This window comes from Lutra lutra, chromosome 11 (genome assembly GCF_902655055.1).
Source record: "Lutra lutra chromosome 11, mLutLut1.2, whole genome shotgun sequence".
Lineage (NCBI taxonomy): Eukaryota > Metazoa > Chordata > Mammalia > Carnivora > Mustelidae > Lutra > Lutra lutra.
The window spans coordinates 102,074,259-102,097,928 of record NC_062288.1 but is presented as its reverse complement, the minus strand read 5'-3'; the positions used below and the strand labels follow the sequence as shown (position 1 = coordinate 102,097,928).

Genomic DNA, 23,670 nt, shown 5'->3' with positions numbered 1-23,670 from the left:
CGATTGTACCTCAATGAAGCTGTTAAAAAAATCAAGATCAATCACTAATATGTTTATATATAGTTTCCGAGGGGTGCCTGGGTGGCTTAGCGGGTTAAAACCTCTGCCTTCAGCTCAGGTCATGATCTCAGGGTCCTGGGATCGAGCCCCGCATCAGGGTCTCTGCTCAGCAGGGAGCCTGCTTCCTCCTCTCTCTCTCTGCCTGCCTCTGCCTACTTATGATCTATGTCTGTCAAGTAAATAAATAAAATCTTTAAAAATATATATATATATATAGCTTCTGAAACAGCTGAAGAAAAAAGGAATACAGAAAAGTTTCAGTCCACCTGAAGGCAGGAAAAGAAGAAAATAATTTCCAGCGTGATGAAAATAATAATGAGTTAAGTACACAGAAGACTGTCATATATTTTAAAACTTCATACTTACTATACAAAGTTTACAAGAGTGATGACTACAGACAATAAAAAATGAAAATAAAATGATAGAAAAAAATTTACTGAATGAAGTCCAGTGAAACTATGAGAACAAGTTAGAATTCACGGCAAAATCCGTAAAAATCCACGAAGAAGATCTAAGAATCACGAACTTGTTTGGAAAAAAAAAAAAAGAATCATGAACTGTAAACACTTAACAATGTGGATTTGTAATATGAAAAGCAAAAGTTATGGGGTGCCCGGATGGCTTAGTCAGTTAGGTGTCTGCTCTCCACTCAGTGCTCTCTACTCAGAGCTGAATCTGCTTCTTTCTCTTCCTCTGTGAGCTCTCTCACTTTCACTCACTCCCAAATACTTAACATCTTAAAAAAAAAAAAAAGCAAAAGTTAACAAAATGACCAAAATAAAGGTACTATAATTTTAGTTGGATAGTTAGCATAGCTTTCATAAATGTGTGCATCAGACAATAAACTTAAGAAGTATTAATAATCTGATATGAACAGCAAAAAATTTACGAGTTTTGCCCAACTGAAAGCCCTGTATAGGAAATAACATCGGTTTTAAACACATAGAGAGGACTTATGAAAATTAACTATGTAGTAGGTTACAGTGAAGTCTCAACATATTTTTAAAAGACCATCTCATGGAGGGGCGCCTGGGTGGCTCAGTGGGTTAGGGCCTCTGCCTTCGGCTCAGGCCATGATCCCAGGGTCCTGGGATCGAGCCCCGCATCAGGGTCTCTGCTCAGCAGGGAGCCTGCTTCCTCCTCTCTCTCTGCCTGCCTCTCTGCCTAGTTGTGATTTCTTTCTGTCAAATAAATAAAATATATATATAAAAAAAGACCATTTCATGGTGGTCAAATTTCTCCTACCATGAAGTGTTAATTTAGGAATAAGAACAAAAACTTTAAAAACAAAACTTGCTAGGCTTAGAAACTTTAAAAATACCCCTCCTAAGGAACTAATAGGTTAAAGAGGAAATCACAATGCAACTTTAGAATAAATGTTAGAAGTTATATATTACCGTATTTGTGAACTGAAGTTAGAATGACAGATAAATCGTGATTTGTACACATATGTATTGTAAAATTTGGTGAAAATAGTTTCATAGTCAAAAAGCAGGACAAAGGGAGTTTTCAATGAACTCTTCCTCTGGAGATAGCTAATCCCTTCTTTAATGTTCCCATAGCGCTTCATACTTCCCTCTGTTAATAGTATTACTGAATATTGTTTTGACATTGTTTTTTCACAAGCCTGAGATGAGATGGTAAAACTCAGTGATGACTTGATTAATTTATTTACATGTACCTTGCAATGTTAAAGATATTTCGAAGGTGTAGGGCATCTGGGTGGCTCAGTCGGTTAAGTGTCTGCCTTCAGCTCAGGTCCTGATCCTGGGATCGAAGCCCACTGTTGGGATCCCTGCTCAGCAGCGAGCTTCTTCTCCCTTTGTCTCCTCCTTCTGCTTGTGCTCCCTCCCTCTCTCTCTCTCTCTCTCAAATAAATAAATAAATAAAATATTTTTGTTTAAAAAGATATTCAGATGATTCAGATGGTATAAAGAATGTTCACCTGTGAGCCATTGGCTCAGCTTGAGTAATAAGTCCTTAGCAGTACAGATCTGTGCCTTACAATGGGGTTATGTCGCAGTAAACCCGTCATAAGTTGAAAATACTGTTTAAAACACCTGAACCTACTGAGCATCATAGCTTAACCCAGCCTTCCTTGAATGTGCTCAAAGCACATTAACCTACAGTGTAAACCACTGGACACAAAGTCTATTTTATAATAGTGTCAACTATCTCATGTAATGTACTGAATAGTGTATTGGAAGTGACAGACAACGGCTGTGTAGGTACCGATGGTTGTAAGCTTGTTGGATTTTGCCCCTTGTGATCGCATGGCTGATTGGGAGCCGCAGCTGCCCACCATCACGAGAGAGGATCCTCCAGCATTCACTAGCCAGGAAAAGATCAAAATTCAAAATATAGTTTCTACTGAATTCATATTGCTTTCACACCATTGTAAAGCTGAGAAATTGTAAGTGGTACCATCACAAATCAGGGGACCATCTGTACTGATGGAGCACCTGTGTAACCTTGGTTTTGGTCCTCTCCTCACCACCCCTTTCTCATCCCAGCTCCCAGAGGTAGCTACTATCCCATCGAGTATTCATGTACATGTCTGTACGCTTTTCCTACATGTGTATTACTCCTAAATCATATATAGTGCTATTTTATATGTTCTAAAGTTTCTGTAAGTACCATATTGTATGTAATTTGTAGCATGCCTTTTCACTCATTATGTTAATGCTATGCATGTATGCTGTTTTTAGCTATAGTTCATTAGTTTTTGTTGCTAGATATTTAAATTGCTTACCTGTTTTTGCTCTTAAAACAATGCTGCTAGAGATTCTTAAATATAGCTCCTATGTAAATGGCCAAAAATAGCACCAAGGTAAGACTTGCTGGGCGATAGGATATGCACATATTCATAAGCAGATACTGCATTTCCCTGACTAACAAGATGGAACATTTTTGTGTTTTTATTGCCATTTCATTTTTTTCACCTTTCTGTGAATTCACTGTTCATAATTTTGCACATTTTCCTCCCGGGCAGTCTTGATTTTTAGAAGTTATTTCTATTCTCTGGATGCTTTTCCTTGTTGTAAATATCTTTTCCCAGTCTGACCTAATTTTGGCTGTGCTATTATGCTTTTTGATGTAAAAAAAAGTTTTAAATCCTAATCTAATTTAATGTATTGGTCTATCCTTTGCACTTTGTACTTTCTATATTTGAAGACTGTGTATATGAAAATACTCAAGCAGCATTATTTATGGCCACATTTTTTTTAACTGCCCCTGAATATTTAATACTACCCTACCTTCTGTGGGCTGAATTGTATTCTCCAAAAATCCCTGTGTTGAAGTTCTAATCCCCAGTACATCAGAACAGATCTGTATTTGGACACAGGGCCTTTAAAGAGGCAATTAAGGTAGAATGAGGTCATTGTGGGTGGGCCCTAGTCCAATATGAAGAGATTAGGACACCCACTGAGGAACAACCTTGGCAGGACACAGCAGGGACGTGCCCATCTGCAAACCAAGGAGTGTTGAGGGGAAAGCAACCCTGCTGACACCTTGATCTCAGACTTCTGGCTTCCCGAACTGTGAGAACAGTTAATTTCGTTAAACTGCCCAGTCTGTGGTACTTTGTTATGGCAACGCTAGCAAATTAATATATTGCCTTGAATTACATCCATTTAAGAGTATAATTAATAAGATTATGAGGAACATGGGAAAACTTCGATGTGGTAACAAAAAAAAGATACGTATCTCAGAACCATAAAAAAGTACATGTCTGTGGACAGAGACTGGAAATTTATATGAAGAAATAGAGCATTTACATGAGACCATCAGAATTATAAACAACTTTTACTTACTAAGTTTATTGTTAAATTTCATATATTTTTAATTTTTTTTTTTTTTTTTAAGATTTTATTTATTTATTTGTCAGAGAGAGAGAGGGAGAGAGAGCGAGCACAGGCAGACAGAATGGCAGGCAGAGGCAGAGGGAGAAGCAGGCTCCCTGACGAGCAAGGAGCCCGATGTGGGACTCGATCCCAGGACGCTGGGATCATGACCTGAGCCGAAGGCAGCTGCTTAACCAACTGAGCCACCCAGGCGTCCCAAATTTTTTTTTTTTTTTTTTTTTTTTTTTTTTTTTTTTTTTAAGAAAACCTTTAAGGTGGGGATAGCAATTACATGTATCGCAACACTTCAACCACGCTGGGTGGTTAAGAGTGAAAGACTCTTTTTTTTTTTTTTTTAAAGATTTTATTTATTTATTTGACAGACAGAGATCACAAGTAGGTAGAGAGGCAGGCAGAGAGAGAGAGAAAGCAGGTGCCCCGCTGAGCAGAGAGCCCGATGCGGGACTTGATCCCAGGACCCTGAGATCATGACCTGAGCCGAAGGCAGTGGCTTAAACCACTGAGCCACCCAGGCGCCCCATGAGTGAAAGACTCTTAAATTTAAGGTCCATTTCATATTAGGTTATAAGACAGTTTTTTTTTTTTGTTTTGTAGACTGTAAGTCATGTTCCTAATCTAAGTCCATGGGGTCAGCGATGCTATATGTTTGCCTGACTCCCCGTTAATGAATTCCCACCACCTCTCTCGCCCTCTCCAGCGCCTTTCAGCGCGTCTGGGTCTCGGTCCTCGTCGTTTGGAGACCCCCGGCAGAGCGAGATGACCCGCCACCGATAGCGCGGCGGCCAGTGTGCCCAGTTCTGGGAGGGCGGCTCCTGCGGCCGACGCTGTCTCCTCCGGGCCCGCAGGGGGCGCTGTGGGGAGGATGGGGGGTGGGGAAATCGGGCTCGAGTCCCAGCGCGCACCGCGCAGGGGCTGGGCCTGCAGGGCTGGGCGGGGCGGGAAGCCTTGAGCCGAGGTAGGTTCCGCGCGGCTCCCAAGAACTCGGCGTCTACCGGGCCGCCGACCGGCGGGCGGGCGAGGGCCATGGCCGAACCGGCTCCGGTAAGAAAGGCTCTCCCCGCGGACGGACGGGGGCGAGGCTCGGGGCGGGCTCCGGGCTGCGGCTTGGCGGGTACCCATCCGGGTTTCATTCGGGGCGGCTGCAGAGGACGGGTGGAGCGGAGTCCGGGGGTCGCTCGAGGCTCGGAGTGGCCGGTGACCGCCACTTCTGGGACTCGTCCGTGGCCGCCCTCGCGAACAGACCGAGCGTGGACCAGGCCTCCTCAGCAGCGGGCCCAGCCTGGGCCGGCACGTCCGGGAGTGGCGGAGGCGGGCAAGGGAAAGCAGAGAAATGGGTCTGGAGCTGGCGGTGCGTGTTCGAGCTCAGCCGGTTTTACGTCAGTTACTGAGTTCAGAACAAGAGTTTTAAAAGACTTAAGATTTTGAGGGTTGAAGCGATTGTCTGGCAGCGGCTTGAATGAGGTAATTTAGCCGCTAGGGCGTTAGAGGTTGTGTTGAGTGTAAGGAAGGAAGGAAGACAAGTTGGAAGGAATAGAATAGAATATAAAAACTTAGAATATACATTATTTAATTATTTAATGTTTTGTTGTAATCGAAGTTTAGAGGGAATGGCCATTATGTTTTTTCAAAATAGCATATAAGTTTTCATTCTGACCATTTTTCCTGATGACTAAACGAATTCATGAGGTTATTATTGATTTCCAAATAACGTTAGCAGTCTCCGCTAAGAAAATGTAATTTCTAGGATTAAATATTTAAGATAGGCAACACCTTTATGGAGAAACTATAAATAAATGGGAGATAACCAGGCCTATAAAAGGAAGACTAAATACAGTAAAAATGATACTTTTCTTCCAAACTCATATATACATTTACTGCAGTTGTATTAAAATGGTAGTAAGTTTTTTGTGAATTTAGACAGTTTCTAAATTTCATATGAAAAAATAAAGGTCAAAATATCATTCTGAGAAAAGAACAACGAAAGGGGAATTGCACTAGCAGACAAAACTTATTATAAGCCCATCGAATTACTACCGTGCTGTTTTGTGTAGGGACAGACAGAACAGTGGAAATGGAAAGAGAACCCAGATGCAGACTGTACTGTGTTGAATAGTGTCTCCCCCAAATTCATGTCCTTTCTGGAACCTCAAGATTGTGTGACCTTACTTGGAAGTAAGTTGATGCAGATTTAATTGGTTAAAATGAGATCATAAGGGAATAGGGTAGGTTCTTAATCCACCATGACTAGTATCTTTATAAGAAGAGGTACAGAGACCCAGACACAGAAAGGGAGAACACCCTGTTACAGTGGAGACAGAGATTGAAGTTAATGCACCCTTAAGAAGTACCAGGGATCGCCAGCCACTGCCAGAAGCTAAGGGAAAGGCATGGAAAGGATTCTCCCCTGGAGGCTTCAGAGATAGCATGGCCCTGCTGACACTTGATATCAGACTTCTAGCCACTGGAACTATAAGAGAATACATTTTTATTGTTTTAAACCACTCAGGGTACTTCGTTACAGCAGTTTTAGGAAAGTAATACAGAGACCTTCAAAAGCAGTATTGGGACAATTGCCTTTTTCAGTTGGAAAATAACATTGAGGTAAATCACGACTGTATATAGTATATAAAATATACATTGAGGTAAATCACTGTATATAATATATAAAATAAATTTTTAAAAAAATGCGTTCTAGATAAATTTAAAATCTAAATATGAAAAGTAAAACTTAAGCCGTTTGGAAGAAATTTTAGTGTATCTTTCCAACCTACATATAGAAATTTTTTTTAAAACAGAGAAAGCAGGGGCGCCTGGGTGGCTCAGGTGTTAAGCATCTGCCTTCGGCTTGGGTCATGATCCCAGAGTCCTGCGATCGAGTCCCATGTCAGGCTCCCTGCTTGGCGGGAAGCCTGCTTCTCCCTCTGCCACTCCCCCTGTTTGTGTGCTTTCTCTCTCTGTCAAATAAATAAATAAAATCTTAAAAAAAAAACAAAAACAGAGAAAGCAAAATGACCTAAGACTGATACATTTGCATTGAAACTGAAAATATATGTACAATATAAGCTTAAATAAAATTAAAAGATAAGACATACATGAAGATAAAGTTTTTTGTTGTTGTTGTTGTTTTAAGAGTTTATTTATTGGGAGCCTGGGTGGCTCAGTGGGTTAAGCCGCTGCCTTCAGCTCAGGTCATGATCTCAGGGTCCTGGGATCGAGTCCCGCATCGGGCTCTCTGCTCAGCAGGGAGCCTGCTTCTCTCTCTCTCTCTCTCTCTCTCTCTCTGCCTGCCTCTCTGTCTACTTGTGGTCTCTCTCTGTCAAATAAACAAATAAAATCTTTAAAAAAAAAAAAAAAAGAGTTTATTTATTTATTTGACAGTGAGAGAGACAGCAAGAGAGGGAACACAAGCAGGGGGAGTGGGAGGGGGGCAGGCTTCCCACTGAGCAGGGGGCCTGATGTGGGACTGGATCCCAGGACCCCAAGATAATGACCTGAGCCAAAGGTGGATGCTTAACTGACCAGGCCACCCAGGCGCCCCTAAAAGAATGTATACTTAATGAAATTAGAGTACTTTAACAAATATATAACTTACATGCTTCTAGTTATACATCTTAGAAAGTGTTTGATTTATCCAAAGCGATCACAATAAAAAAAAAATGTTTTAAACACATTTGCTTGTGTTATTTTTCCTAATGCATTGTTTTAAAAAGAGGTGAAATTGAAAACCAGTTCTGGATAAACTCTTAGTATTCTAGGAACAGGTGGCATCTTAGTTAATAACTTAAAGGAAACAACAAATATTACGTGAGAAGCATTAGAAACATTTCCTTTAAAGAATAAAACAGTTGCATGCTATCGTCACTATTACTCAACATTGTTCCAGCCAGTACAGTAAGATGAAAATAAGAAATGATAGGCTTAGTCTTGTATGCAGGAGACTATAGACGTGTAATTTATAGAATTCTGTGGAAAACCTACTAGTTTAAAATAAACAACTTATCTTTTGCTTAAAAAAAAAAAAAGAGGGGCGCCTGGGTGGCTTGGTTGAGTGGCTGCCTCTGGCTTAGGTCATGATCCCAGGGGCCTAGGATTGAGCCCCGCATTGGGCTCCCTGCTCAACGGGGAGCCTGCTTCTCCCTCTGACTCTCTCCCCCCTATCATACTCCCTCTCATTCTTTCTCTCTCTCAAGTAAATAAATTCTTAAAAAAAAAAAAAAAATTACAGGCTTAAATCATTAAAAGAAATGTTAATTTGCAGATCTCATTCTCTGTGTAGACACTCCAAGGCCATCAACTGACAGTGTTAGTCAACAAGGAAATTTGTTTCCAAAATAAACATAAAAATGATCTTCCCAAGCTTTCATAATTAGAAAATTTAATGGGAGGGGTGCCTGAATGGCACAGTCTGTTGGGCGGCTGCCTTCTGTTAGGTCATGATCCTGGAATCGTGGGATCGAGCCCCACATTGGGCTCCCTGCTCGGCGGGGAGTCTGCTACTCCCTTTGCCTGCTGTTCCTGGAGCTTGTGTGCCCTCTATCTCTCTCTAACTCTCGTTCCATGTCAAATAAATAAATAAAATATTTTTTTTATAAAAGAAGAAAATTTAATGGGCCAAACCCCTCAAACATGGTAGCAATAAAAACTCTACAGTTTGTAGGAATGAACCTATCAAGAATTATATAAGGTCTATATGAAGGAAACTAAATTTTACTAAAACACATAGAAATGTCTAGATAAATGAGAGATGTTTCTGGAAGGAAAGATCCCCTGTTTTAGAGATCCAGTTCTCTCAAAATTAGTATATTCCTATCAGAATCCCAATAGAATTTGTGTAAATTTAGCGAAGTATCTTTCCTATGTATGTAGATGAGAAAACAGATAAGAAAAATCAAGATAGGGACGCCTGGGTGGCTCAGTTGGTTAAGCGGCTGCCTTCGGCTCAGGTCATGGTCCCGGCGTCCTGGGATCGAGTCCCATATCGGGTTCCTTGCTCGGCAGGGAACCTGCTTCTCCCTCTGTCTCTGCCTGCCTCTCTGCCTACTTGTGATCTCTCTCTCTCTGACAAATAAATAAATAAAATCTTAAAAAAAAAAAAAAAGAAAAATCAAGATAATTTCCTGTGGAAAATAATGGAGGTGGTGGTGGATGACCACGTCCTCTTAAATAGCAAAATATCTGATAAAGCCAAGAACCCAAAGAACAAATAATCCAGTCAAGAAATGGGCAGAGGACATGAACAGACATTTCTGCAAAGAAGACATCCAGATGGCCAACAGACACATGAAAAAATGCTCCACATCACTCGGCATCAGGGAAATACAAATCAAAACCACAATGAAATACCACCTCACACCAGTCAGAATGGCTAAAATTAACAAGTCAGGAAATGACAGATGCTGGTGAGGATGCGGAGAAAGGGGAACCCTCCTACACTGTTGGTGGGAATGCAAGCTAGTGAAACCACTCTGGAAAACAGCATGGAGTTTCCTCCAAAAGTTGAAAATAGAGCTACCCTACGACCCAGCAATCGCACTACTGGGTATTTACCCTAAAGCTACAAATGTAGTGATCCGAAGGGAGAGGGTGATGGGGTTATGGACATTCAGGAAGGTATGTGCTATGGTGAGTGCTGTGAAGTGTGTAAACCTGGCGATATATACATTATATGTTAATAAAAAATTAAAAAGTATAAAAAAAAACTAAGAATTAAGCAGTGCAGTACTGTAGCAAAAAAGACACATTCACCAATGAAACAAAAATATACCCAAGTATAAATGGAAACCTAGTTAATGAAAAGTGATCCCAAATCAATGGTAAAAGAATGGACTGTTTAAGAAACTTTGTGATGAGTGAATATCCACTTAAAAAAGGAATTATATTCCTTTTGGTTATGATATGCAGAAATAAATTCCAGATGAAGAACGTCTAATTCGGATAAAAGTTATAAGAATGTTATGAAGAATTTAGGAGAGTATTTTATAATCTTAGGAAGTCTCCAAATCAACATACTAAACCCTGAAGCCACAAAAGACGTTCTTCTGCAAAGTATAATAATATAAAAAGAAAAAAGAGGGGCGCCTGGGTGGCTCAGTGGGTTAAGTGTCTGCCTTCAGCTCAGGTCATCATCCCGAGGTCCTGGGATCAAGTCCCACATCCCACATTGTCCCACATTGGGCTCTCTTCTCAGTGGGGAGCCTGCTTCTCCCTCTGCATCTCCTTGCTCATGCTTGCACTCACTTTCTCTGAAATAAATAAAATCTTTTTTAAAAAAGCATTTGCTAGTCAATCAAAGGATTATTAACCCTAATATGAGAAATTAATAGAGCCCACAAGAATGTTGAGCAAAGGATGAGAACAGACCTGCACAAAGTTATGTGGAATGTTCCCCTCCCCAGAAAAGTATGAAAAGGATGCTAAGCTCACAAATTAATGCAAATTAAAACAATGAAATACAATTTTTTTTTTTTTACCCATTACAGTGGCAGAATAAAAAATAAAAAGGTTTAAGAACCAACCTGTGCTGGCAAAGGTGTACAGAAGTAAGGGGCGTCTGGGTGGCTCAGTGGGGTAAGCCTCTGCCTTCTGGTCAGGTCATGATCCCAGGCCCCGAATCGGAGCCTGCTTCCCTTTCTCTCTCTGCCTGTTGCTCTGCCTACTAGTGATTTCTCCCTCTCTGTCAAATAAATAAAATCTTTTTTTAAAAATGAGAAAGAAGTCTTATTAGCAAAGGCTGATTCTTTTTGGAAGGCAATGTAATGGTATTTGTTAAACTGAACATGTTTATAACTTTTGATTTAGTAGTTTTCCTTTTTAGGCTTTATCTTACAGAGGTAAAAGTGCGAATATATTGGGAAGCATATCAGAGCATTGTTTATAAAGGAAATGGAGACAATGTATGTCCCATCAGTGGGGTTTATGTACCCATGGCATGAAATATACTACAATTTACAAAAACCTGGTTTTGCCTCTACACATTGACCTGGAGAGGTATCTTTAATATATTAAGTGAATGAAGTTACCCAGTGATTTATTTCCACTGTTTTATTTTTTTTTTAAAGATTTTATTTATTTATTTGACAGAGAAAGAGAGAGAGGTCATAATTAGGCAGAGGCAGGCAGAGGGGGCTGGGGAGTAGGCTCCCCGCTGAGCAGAGAGCTGGACATGGGCCTCAATCCAGGACACTGAGATCATGACCTGAGCCAAAGGCAGAGGCTCAACCCACTTAGCCACCCAGGTGCCCTATTTCCACTGTTTCAAAAGAAAATAAATTCCTTACTATCCGTATGCATATGGAGTTTGAACAAGCATAAAGAACTGTGGACGGTGTAGTGGGTAACAGCAGAACCACATGACTGGAGTAGGGGAAGGAGTATTTCCCAAGGAGGAAGCTGCTGAATAGACAAAAGCAGTGTCCACTACAAAATTTTTTTAACCTGATGACAAGGAGGGGCACCTGGCTGGCCCAGTGGGGAGAGCATGTGACTCTGGATCTTAGGGTTGTGAGTTTGAGCCCCACCTTGGGGATAAAGTTTACTTTAAAAAAAAGAATTGATGAGAAGGAGCTGAAATCCTTTTGAAGCACTAATGCCTGTGAATGTATTATGTCTGTCATTTCAGTTGCCTCTGACTTTTGAGGATGTGGCCATTTATTTCTCTGAGCAAGAATGGCAGAACCTAGAGGCATGGCAGAAGGAGCTTTACAAGCATGTTATGAGAACCAATTACGAGATTCTTGCTTCTCTAGGTAAGAAGTACTCAATTTTGTGGGGAAGTCATGGATCTGGGTCTAGAAGAGGTCCTGTTTGTTAGGTCAGATTTCTCAGAAATTAACTCAGAATGGTATTTTTTAGCCCAGAGTCGTCTTCGTTAATACTTCCTTAAGCAGGGCTAATCCTTACTCAAGGGTAGACACTGAGAAAGGAAAATATTTAAGACTTTGATATGTGGTGGTCAGCGGTGACTTAGGGTTTGTAGTCACTACACGCTCACAGATTGCTGTGATTTCCATATGGGAGCACTCCCAGCTCATGTCCATAATGTATATCTTTACCCTAGGATGTCGCTACCTGTCGGTTTTTACTGTGGGGTTTGCATAACTTAGAAAAGCTAAAATATTTCCCTCCAGTGAGATTTTGTAAGGCTATACCCTGAGACGGTTAACAGCAGCAGTCTCTTCATGGTTATGGTAATGGATGTTCTTTTTAGTCTTTTTGCTTACTTGGTCTTTTAAAAATTTTTTTAATTTATCAAATGAATGATATCCTCACTCCTGTACTCAGATAATTCTCCACGGCAATCACTGTTAACCTTTTCTGTTTTAGTTTTTACTGGACTTTCCACCAATCTAACTATCCATGCTTTGATCTCTATTACTTGATTTATCTAGTGTAGGCAGCATTAACTCATTATGCCACCCAGGCATCCCTCAGTACTTACATTTAGGTCTTTGGTCCATTTTGGGTTAAGGTTTTTATATGGTGTGGGGTAGGGATCCAACTTCTTTTGCATATGGATATCCAGTTATCCCAACACTATTTTTTGATAAGAGTATTCTTTCCCCCATTGCACTCTTTTGGAGAATCAATTCTCCATAAATGTAGAAGTTTATTTCTGGATTCTCAATTCCGTTTCATTGATCTATATGTTTATCTTCATGCCTACACCATGCTGTTTTGATTGCCATTACTTTTAGGATCAGTTTGTCAATTTTTGCAAAAAAAAAAAAAGAACCACCAAAAAACCATAACAACAAAAACAGATTGGATTTGGGATATATTGTCATCTTTTTTTTTAAATTTATTTTATTTTTATTTTTTACATTCACATTGTTTAATTATAGCTATATGTTCTTTAATTTTTTTAAAAAATTGTAATAGATATACAATATTACATTAGTTTCGGGTATATATCATAGTGATTCACCATCTCTGTGTGCTATGCTCACCACAAACGTAGCTACCATCTGTCACCATAGAACGCTAGTACAGTATCATTGACAGCATCATTGACTGTATTCCCTGTGCTATGCCTTTCATTCCTGTGACTCATTCATGCCATAACTGAGGCCTGTGTCTCCCCCTCCCTGTCACTCATTTTGCCCTTCTCCTTCCCCTTTCACTCTTGTGGTCGTTAGTTCGTTCTATTTATATGTCTGATTTTGCTTTGTGTTTCTTTACTCATTTGTTTTCAAACGAGATGATTCTAAGTAAATTATAAACCAAAGAAGAAATCACAAGAGTAGTTAGAAAATATTTAAAGTTGGATGATAATGAAAATATAAAGCGGCAAAATTTGTGAGATGCACCAAAGCAGCACTTAGAGGGAAGTGTATAGGTTTAAATGTTTATATCAGAAAAGCAGGAAGGGTTTCTTTTTTTTTTTTCAGTCTTCTTACTCATTTTTATAAAAATTTAAATTCAGTTAATTAACATATAGTGTATTACTAGTTTCAGAGGTAGAGGTCAGTGATTCGTGAGTGTTATATAATACCCAGTGCTTGTTACATCACATGCCCTCCTTACTGTCCATCACCCAGTTACCCCATCCTCCCATGCCTTTCCCCTTGGGAATATTGTTATCTTAACAATATTAGGACTTCCTATTCATGAACATGAGATATCTTTCCGTTTATTTATGACTTTTAAAATCTCTTTCGGCAATATTTTATAGTTTCTATTATGTAAGTCTTGCATTTCTTTTTTTTTTTTTTTAAGATTTTATTTATGTATTTGACAGACAGAGATCACAAGAAGGCAGAGAGGCAGGCGGGGGGGGGGGGGAAGCAGGCTCCCCGCTGAGCAGAGAGTGTGATGTGGGGCTCGATCCCAGGACCCTAAGACCATGACCCGAGCCGAAGGCAGAGGCTTAACCCACTGAGCTACCCAGTTGCCCCATTCTTGAATTTCTTTTATTAAGTTTATTCCTAAGTGTCGTATTCTTTTTGGTGTTATTGTAAATTGAATTGTTTTCTTGGTTTTATCTTTGGAAAAATACTTTTAGAAGATGCTGGGAGGCACCTGGGTGGCTCAGCGATTTAAGCCTCTGCCTTCACCTCGGGTCATGATCCTCAGGGTCCTGGGATGGAGCCCCACATCGGGCTCTCTGCTCAGCGGGGAGCCTGCTCCGCCCCTCCCCCTCTGCCCACCTCTCTGCCTACTTGTGATCTCTTTCTCTCTCTCTGTCAAATAAATAAATAAATAAATTTTAAAAAAATTTTTATTTAAAATTTATTTTATTTTAAATTTATTTAAAATTTAAAAAAAATTTTTTTAATTTTTTTTTTAAATTAAAAGATGCTGGGGTTTCAACAGATGAAGATTGAGAATAGGTATATGGATTTTAATAAAAGATAGTGATTCCCTTTCTTCTAAGAGCAGACTTAGAATTCTTTTGGGATTGAAGTCAGATTTCGGGGGGCAAGGAGGGATCTGGAGCACAGTGACCTGTCCACACGTACTACGCCACTCTGACATTTTATCCCTGAGGCATTACCTGGCTTACTCTCTTTCTCTGATCTGAACTGTACACTGATCTCCCTTTAGCAATCTATGAAGCATAATTTAGGTTCTATAAAAGAGATATTATTGAAAGAAAGTTTTACTTGAAAATTCATGAACATTTTATTAGGGGAATGGGGTTATATATTAGACAGTCTTGTAACTATTTTCATTTGCTTATTTCATTGCTTGCAACCCTTTTTATCTAGCAGAACTCGGCCATGTTTTGGGTTGTGATTAGCACTGTCACCAGCGGACTTCTGAGAATATTTACCTACTTTGAAATTTCCTAGGATCGGCATTCCAGTTCTTATTTTGCATACCCCCCTCTTCCCATGGTATCTCCAGTTGTCTGTGGGGCTGTTCCACCATTCTCAAAGCACACTACTAGTGAGTTTTATGAAACCCATGACAAAATGCACATTTCTAGATATATGGGGACTGAGGCAGGATTTTATTTATTTATTTTATTTTATTTTTTAAAGGTTTTATTTATTTATTTGACAGAGAGAGACACAGCCAGAGAGGGAACATAGCAGCGGGAGTGAGAGAGGGAGAAGCAGGCTTCCCATCGAACAGGGACCCTGATGCGGGGCTCAATCCCAGGACCCTGGGATCACGACCTGAGCTGAAGGCAGACTCTGCTCAACAACTGAGCCACCCAGCCCCCGCCCCCAAAGACAGGTTTTAAACACTAAACTGCTTTAACAGGTCCAGATAGATTAGGAAGTACTGTTAGGAAATGTGGGCAGTTTTGCTCCTCCTTGCGTAAACCTATAATCTATTTTTTTTTACTTCTTGTCTCATGCGTTTTCCCAGGAGTGCATTTTGAAAATTTTAAGGCATCTCAGTGTGCTTAAATTTAGTGCTCAAAGAAACCAAACTACCCTGTCTGACATTTTTGCACAGATAATGGACTCCCCAAACCAGAACTAATATCCTGGATTGAACAGGAGAGAGAGTTCTTCCAGAACTGGCAAGAAACACAGAAATCAGGAACCATAATTTGCTCTTCTGCTCGTTTGCAATTTGATCCATTTATCGAGAGCCATCAGTTTTGGGGTGAGTATTAAGAAACCAGGGTCATGTCCTCAAGACAGTACACTCAGTTTGTTCCAGTTTTCTGATCTGGTCTTCCTGTTTGGCTGGGCTGAAGCTGGACAACTGGTGTATTCTAGAGAAGCACAGTAAAGTACAGTGGTTGGGAGTGTGGGTTCAAGAGTCTGAGTCTGGATCTTGTCTTTTCTTGTGACACCTTGGGCAAGTTGTTCAGCCTCTCAGTATTTCAATTTCCTGATCTAGAAAATGAAGACAACGAAAGTACCTAGATAGGACAATATAGGTTAACATATGTGAAGTGTTAAAGTGATACCTGGCACACACTAAGAGCTCAGTAAATGTGAGCTGTTGTTAGTGGTAGGTAAGGCGAGGGGGATGATGGCAGGACTCAGAGACTGGTTATCCACATACTAGTAACCCAAATTGCTTCCTTCCTGTATGGAGACTGTTGACTCTCCTTGATTACCTAAAACTCAGCTCTCCTGTGTTGTTTCTTATTATGATGGAAGAGTCTGAGATTCTTAGAAAATTTTTTTAAATTTTATTTATTTATTTGACAGAGATCACAAGTAGGCAGACAGGCAGGCAGAGAGACAGAGGAGGAAGCAGGCTCCCTGCTGAGCAGAGAGCCTGATGTGGGGCTCGATCCCAGGACCCTGGGATCATGACCTGAGTCAAAGGCAGAGGCTTTAAACCACTGAGCCACACAGGCACCCTCTTGGAATTTTTTTTTTTTTTAAATATGTATGTATTTATTAGAATGAGAATGAGTGGACGTCAGGTCAGAGGGAGAGAATTTCAAGCAGATTGCCTGCTGAGTATGGAGCCCAACTTGGAACTCAATCTCATGACCCCAAGATCATGACCTGAGCCAAAATCAAGAGTTGGATGCTCAACCCACTGAGCCACTCAGGTGCCCCTGAGATTTTTGGATTCTTAAAAGTCAACATTTAAGTATGGAATGAGAAAACCAATGGGAGCATCATCCCAAGAAATCTTGTCAATAGTTTTCTTGAGTTTTTGGCTGCCCCTTTCTGGACAGTAAAGAAAGGAGTTTTGCTCCACAAATTATTTCACTTTTTGCCACCTGTTATCCATTCTTCCAAAAACCTTTTTAAAAGGTTTGTGGGGTAGGGGTGAGGAGGGGGGAGAAGAGCCCAGGCCCTGCTGCTTAGCCTTAGGGACATTCCCTGGGTCACGACTGTGGTGTTAGGGTCTGTGAGTGACAGTGCCGTCATCACTTGGTGATTTCAGGAATGTCTGCACATCAGAATGGCAAAGTGTGATAGTCGTGTGGTTGATGGTGGTGAGCATTTGCAGGTGTGTTCAGTATGCCAGTCACATGCTCAGCACCTTACATGCAGGAACTCACCTAAAGTTCATGACAATGAAATGTCCTGTTGCTTCCCTGTGTCTACAGAAGGAACTGAATGAAGCCAAGAAGGAGAGATTAGCTTGACAAAGGCTACACAGTGAAGAGATAGGATTTGAACCCAAATTCCAAAGCTTAGGCCCGTTGTTTGAGACCTATACTTTCCTCTCTTTTTTTTTCTTAAGTGTAACTTAAGTATTCTCTACACCCAAAGTGAGGCTTGAACTCACGACCCCGTGAAAAAGCCACATGCTCTTTTGACCGACTTGAGCCAGCCAGGCACCCCTGTATTTTCCTCTTTTAAGATATGTTTCTCAGTTTAGTTTTCAGCAGACTCTCACCAGACAGTCTCTCAGCCATGACAGAACCACAGTGAAGTGTCCCTGGTGGTGGAGACCCGTGGGAGCTGGGTTCCCAGGCCACCAGATGGCACCGGGCACCGTTCCCTAAGGTCTCTCTCCTGGTGACATAAGCCTTTAGTCATGCCATAGGCAGGAATAATGACTGTTTGTTTCTATTTCAGGAGGCCCACAAGCTGTGCATTCAGGAGAAGCTGAGTGTCGTTTCCAAGAAGATCGTGGAGCAGGCCAGTGCCCCTCCGAACCCTCCCGAGGAGGAGGAGAAGATGTTTCCTTCAGGCTTGACCAAAGCATCGACCTCCCGAACGCACCCAGCCGTGATGCTCAGGCTCTACGTCCAGCAGCCCCCACAACGCGGGAGGCCTCCTCCTGGGGGGGCACCCAGCACCCTTGCGCTGTCTGTGGGGAGAGCTTTTGGACGAAGGACCACTTGGAGAAGCACCAGAAAAGCCACTTGAAGGACCAGCCGTGGAGGTCCTGGAAGAAACGCAGCCGCCAAGCTGATCAGCAGCCGCAGCGGAGCCGCCCTCAGGCTCCCAGGCGCTTCCGGTGTCCGGACTGTGGGAGGAGCTTCCGGCGGAAGCGGCCTTTGCTCGCGCATCTGGCTGTGCACGCGGGCGAGAGCGCCCTGCGGGACCCCGAGTGTCTGACGTGCTTCCCACCCAAGCAGCCCCTTCTGGGCCACGGTCTCCCGCACGAGGGGGAGAGGTCGTCGCGGTGCCCCAGATGTGACGGAAGCTTGCGGTCCAGCAGCGGCATGCAGGCTTGCCGGGGCCTGCCCGGCCGGGAGAGGCTAGGCTCCTGGAGAGAAGGCGATGACGCCTTCCCGGGCAGGGCTGAGCCGGCCGCTGTGCCCTCGGGAGGGAGGCCGAACCCGCGTGAGGAGCGCTGCGCCCGCACGGGAGCTGGGGAGAGGCCGTTCTCCTGCGCCGAGTGCGGTAAGCACTTCGCTGCCAGGTCCAAGCTCGCCGGCCACCTCCGTGTGCACACGGGAGAGAAGCCCTTCCGGTGCCCGGAGTGTGGCAAGAGCTTCCGCCTGCGCGGCCTGCTCAGGGGCCACCAGCGCGTGCACCGCGGCGAGCGGCCCTTCCCCTGCCGGAAGTGCGGCAAGGCCTTCGCCAAGCGGTGTAAGCTCACGGAGCACGGCCGCGTCCACAGCGGGGAGAAGCCCTTCTGGTGCGCCCAGTGCGGCAGGAGCTTCCGCCAGCGGGGACAGCTACTGAGGCACGAGCGGCTGCACAGTGACGAGAGGCCCTTCCAGTGCCCCGAGTGCCCGCTGAGCTTCCGCCTGCAGAGCATGCTGCGGGCACACCGGCTCCGCCACGGCGGAGAGCGGCCCTTCTCCTGTGGCGAGTGCGGCCGGGCCTTCACGCACCAGTGCAAGCTCCGCGAGCACCTGAGAGTGCACAGCGGGGAGAGGCCCTTCCAGTGCCCCGAGTGTGCCAAGAGCTTCCGCCTCAAGGGCATCCTGAAGGCGCATCAGCGCACGCACAGCAAGGAGAGGCCCTTCTCGTGCGGGGAGTGCGGCAAGGGCTTCACCCGGCAGTCCAAGCTCACCGAGCACTTCCGCGTGCACAGCGGGGAGAGGCCCTTCCAGTGCCCCACCTGCGACCGGAGTTTCCGCCTCAAGGGGCAGCTGCTGAGTCACCAGCGTCTGCACACCGGGGAGAGACCCTTCCAGTGCCCCGACTGCGGCAAGAGCTACCGCGTGAAGGCCGACATGAAGGCCCACCAGCTGCTGCACGGCGGCGAGATGCCCTTCTCCTGCGAATGTGGCAAGGGCTTTGCCAAGCAGTCCAAACTCATCGAGCACATCAGGACCCACACGGGGGAGAAGCCTTTCCAGTGTCCCAAATGTGACAAGAGTTTCCGCTTGAAGGCACAGCTGCTCAGCCACCAAGGCCTGCACACAGGGGAGAGACCTTTCCGCTGTCCCGAGTGTGACAAGAACTTCCGGGAAAAGGGACACATGCTTCGGCACCAGCGCATACATAGGCCTGAGAGGCCCTTTGCCTGTGGCGACTGCGGGAAGGGCTTCATTTATAAGTCGAAACTAGCGGAACACATCAGGGTGCACACGAAATCCTACAGTGCTCCAAATGAGCCAGACATTAAGAAGAGGCTCAGCCAGCTGTTTGCGATGATCGAGGCCGACTGGAGTTGAGGCCCGTGGAGGGTATCCAGAGCCTTGGGGGAGTTGATAAGGCCTGGAAATTCACAGCAGCCAGAGCCAAACCCACTGGAAGACAGATTTTAGGAACAGGGCCCCCGTTTTGAGCAAGAATGTAACTCCAGTTAGGAACTTGAGAAACCACCCAGGATTTTCTTATTTAGCGCACCACCTGTCATATTTCCTATCTATTGATAAAAGAGATACCTGTTTTCCCTGCCATCGTAAGTGGGTAACTTCCCCACAAATGCTAAGCTAGCTCTGAATCCCTGCTGGAACTAGGACAGCCCCCTCCAGTACTGTTCTGCAAGCTGAGGACGTGGGGTGGCTCTAAAATGTCCACTTGAGTCTTCTGCACGGTGTGATCCTAAACTGGGGGGGTTTAAATCCAGTGGATTTTGTTTGCAAGCCTGATATGATGTTGGATTTGTTTTTGAGTCATTTATTTTGAAACCGACAGCAATAAAACAAGTTCTCTGAATCCCTGTCTGTTTCTGTGAATGTTGAGGTCTCATGGCAGCTTCTACAGTGATTGTGCGTAGCTTCCCCTAAGGAAAAGCTGATAATTTCAGCAAAGTTTGGCTCATCTGAGTTGAAGAAACCTAAAAGCAGGGGTGCTAAGATATATGGGGCTAGAATATAGATACGAGATGGATTGGGACAGGAGGTATGGGTTTGGGAGCTGCAGAACAGAGATGGTGTTTGAAGCCAAGACAGTGAATGAGATTCCCAAGAGTGACTATCTAAGCGGTGACTAAATCTGAGTAAAGACAAAATTACAGCCAAGGGGCGCCTGGCTGGCTCAGTTGGTGGAGGTGTGCAGCTCTTGATCTTGGGGGTTGTGAGTTCAAGTCCCATGCTGGGTGTAGAGATTACTTAAAAATAAAATTTGGGGGAAAAAAGTAGCAAAATGAAACAGCTCTGTCAGGGAGCACTACGGGCAACAACAGTTCTGCGCGCAGAGAATTTTCAACCGAATGTTACAAATAAACATAACACAAGTAGAAGTCTAGGAAACTATCCCATTGCTACATGAGGTGAAGGTTGTGTGAGCACAGAATGTTTGTACTTCAGGGAAACACCTGCACTCCATTCAAAGAAATCCTGGCTTTCAGAGGGTTCATGTTTCGTGTAGAACACCTGAAATTCTGGGGCATCTGGGTGGCTCAGTTGGTGAAGAATCTGCCTTTCACTTGGTCATGATCTTGGAGTCCCGGGTTTGGGCCCCACGTCAGGCTATCTGCTCAGCAGGGAGTCTGCTTATCCCTTGCCCCCCTCTCTCAAATAAATCGTTAAAAAAAAAAAAAGCCTGAAATTCTGAGGGATGACAGAAAATGAGATTATTACTAAATTATAACAGATGTTACTAGAAAACAATGTTTCACACATGATGTTCTCTGGAACGCTAGGTCCAAAGATTCTTTTTTTTCAAAAAAGGAAAGAGGGGAATCTGGGTAGCTCAGTTAATCTGACTTGATTTTGGCTCAGGTCATGTTCTCAGGGTTGTAAGATCAAGCCCCATGTCAGGCTCCATGCTGGGTGCTTTATTTTTCCTCTCCCTCTTGCCCTCTGCCGCAACTTGAACTCTTCCTCTCAAAAAAAAAAAAAAAAAAAAAAAAAAAAAATTTAAAAAGGAAAGAACTCATGACCAATTGAAGTAAAAGAGTTCTCCCCCATCACCCCCCCCCGACACACACACAGTCTATGGCTCTCCCAGCGGAAGACCTAATGTGTATTATTTTCTTATATTTGAATATATTTGATCTTGGGATTCTTTCTTCCAAAGATATGAAGCATTTCAAAAGATGGGAATTTCTCCCAAATTCTTTTGTTTTTTTTTCCAAAAACATTACTATGATCTTGTGGACATCAAATTCTGCAGGATCATTTTGGAAAACATTAGAAGGGCAAGCACACTTGGCTCCAGCAAAGCAGCCCTTTGCCCATTAAGAAGAATGGGAATCCAAGGAAATGAGGTCTTCAGTTTTAGGGGCAAAAGGAAAACAGACCGGTAAGTCCCCATAAATCCTTACTTGGCTTTAGAAAACTGTCTTTCCTCCACTGAATGGTGGGACACTAACAAGTGACTGATTAACATTGGAGATTGTGGGTCATTAGGCAGGTTTGCAATCACTCAGAACCGGCAATATCTTGTGTTCATGGGACAGTCACCTAAAATCGTGTGGAGTTAGACTCAAATAAGCAAAGAAGGGATGGAAATCATGCTGCAGGTGAATGCCCATAGAGAGGACCCGGAGAGCAGGACCTGATCATGACCCAGCAGGGGGTTCAAGGGAGACTGAAGACCAGAGCCTCCACTGCAGGATCTCAGAGATGGTAAAAGATCCAATGTTTAAGTGTTTCTAAAGGGCGCCTGGGTGCTCAGTGGGTTAAGCCGCTGCCTTCGGCTCAGGTCATGATCTCAGGGTCCTGGGATCGAGTCCCACATCGGGCTCTCTGCTCAGCAGGGAGCCTGCTTCCCTCTCTCTCTCTCTCTCTCTGCCTTCCTCTCCGTCTACTTGTGATCTCTCTCTGTCAAATAAAAAAAATAAAAAATAAATAAATAATAAAGTGTTCCTAAAACTGAAGGTGTTTTGGAAGATGTCAAGAAAAAGGGTAAGATACAACTAAACCCAAGAACTCTAGGCTGCTCACGCTCAACATGGAAAACAGGTCCCATAGTGGGACTTAAAGAAGAGAGAGATTCTGGAAAAGAAGGTATCATAAGCACAGGTTCACATTCTTCCTTTTCTATCCTGCCCAAAATACCTAAAAAGAAAAACCCATGCTGAGATATCCTGCAGAAATCCCTGAATTTTAAGAATAAGGAAAGATGCCTACAAGTATCCAAAAAAAATAATCCTATCACCTCCAAATGAATCATAAATCCGACTGACCCATATCAAAAGGGACAGAATGTTTTTTTTTTAATCCCATTAAGATCAAGAGGGCAATGGTCTCTGCTATTACTTAACATTACAAAGCATGTTTCTATCATCTTATACGTGGGTCATCTGAGAAAATCACCTAAATAACCATTACAACTGAGGAAAAAGATCCCTATCACAAAAGCCCAGTCAATATCTTGACTCAAGATGGGAACCAAACACACTCATATTTGTCTTCTGCCTCTGGATATCCCAAGTAATATTACAGCAAAGGAATTTTTAAAAAAGATTTTATTTATTTATTTGACAGAGATCACAAGTAGGCAGAGAGGCAGGCAGAGAGAGAGGAGGGAAACAGGCTCCCTGCTGAGCAAAGAGCCCGATGTGGGCTCAATCCCAGTACCCTGAGATCATGACCTGAGCTGAAGGCAGAGGCTTTAACCCATTGAGCCACCCAAGCGCCCAGGAATTTTTTTTTTTTTTTCTTTATAAATCCACAACCATGAAGAGAACTCAGAGGAAACCATCAGTGGACGAGAAGCTCAACAGATTCCAGAAAGTCATTGGCAGAATGGTATCTAGTAAAGGAAAGAGGAGTTGCCACAAGCAGGAAGAGGCAGAAAGGGGACTGAGTCTTGAGGAGTGTGATTGGTTGAGCAGATGCTCAGCCCAGGAGCCAGGCAGGATGGAGGCGCAAGACCAGGGCAATTAACTGGAAGTCTATCAGTGACTAGTCAGGCCCTCCATCCACTACCACCAGCAGTAGCACCAGGAAGGCAAAGGGAAAGATGCAAGAAGAGTTGCTTAACAGATTTCTGAGTCTGGAGCTCAGAGCAGATGTCTGGACTAGAGAGAGAAACTTGGTCATCAGCATTAAATATTTAAATTCCCTGGCACTGAGATCACCTAGAGCTCGAGGGTAGATAAATGAGAACGGAGGACCAGGTCCTCAGTAACCCTAATAATTTGAGAGCCAACAGATTTGGAGAAGTAGGGAAAGAGAGCAAAAAGGAGGGACCTGTGAGATGGGAGGATCCTAGGAGGGAGTGGTGCCTCATCAACCAAGCAAGGAGAATATTCCAAGAAGCAGGCCAACAAAGATGAGTGCTGCTAAGAAGTTCGGTGCAGTGAGAGCAAAGAAATGGGCAGACGATTTTTCAACATCAAGGTAGCTAATGACCTAGACAAGAACACTTTCCTTTGTGTTGGAGCAGAAAGGCAGACCTTGGCTGACTGGTGCATGGTGTGAATAAGGAATTGGGAGACAGGCTGTATAGAGAACTCTTCCGGAAGTTCAGTTTAAAGGGGAGCAGAGAAATTGACAGTAGCTGGAAAGTTACTGATACTAGAGCAAATCTGCCTGCTAATGGGGAAGGATTCTGAAAAAGGAGGGAGAGTA

At 43.3% G+C, this 23,670-nt stretch overlaps 1 protein-coding gene across 4 annotated transcripts; it reads left to right on the top strand.

Moving 5' to 3' along the window:
• The first annotated feature begins 4,840 nt into the window (after positions 1-4,840).
• Positions 4,841-19,864, top strand: ZNF786 (zinc finger protein 786). Of its 4 annotated transcripts, none has more exons than XM_047694842.1 (5): positions 4,859-4,967; positions 5,978-6,098; positions 11,545-11,671; positions 15,333-15,485; positions 17,378-19,864. In XM_047694842.1, the coding sequence occupies exons 3-5, from the start codon at positions 11,638-11,640 to the stop codon at positions 19,375-19,377; spliced, it is 2,187 nt and encodes a 728-aa protein (XP_047550798.1). In that variant the 5' UTR covers positions 4,859-4,967; positions 5,978-6,098; positions 11,545-11,637; the 3' UTR covers positions 19,378-19,864. The 4 variants fall into 4 exon arrangements, with proteins under 4 accessions (XP_047550797.1, XP_047550798.1, XP_047550799.1 ...); XM_047694843.1 differs by lacking the exon at positions 4,859-4,967 and adding an exon at positions 5,167-5,387; XM_047694841.1 differs by lacking the exon at positions 5,978-6,098 and having other exon boundaries at positions 4,841-4,967.
• The last annotated feature ends 3,806 nt before the right edge of the window (positions 19,865-23,670 follow it).

Excerpts from the sequence above, each read along its gene's own strand:
- ZNF786 (XM_047694841.1), top strand. Across the intron at positions 11,672-15,332 it reads CGAGATTCTTGCTTCTCTAG|ATAATGGACTCCCCAAACCA; the intron begins GTAAGAAGTACT and ends ATTTTTGCACAG. Across the intron at positions 15,486-17,377 it reads CGAGAGCCATCAGTTTTGGG|GAGGCCCACAAGCTGTGCAT; the intron begins GTGAGTATTAAG and ends TTTCTATTTCAG.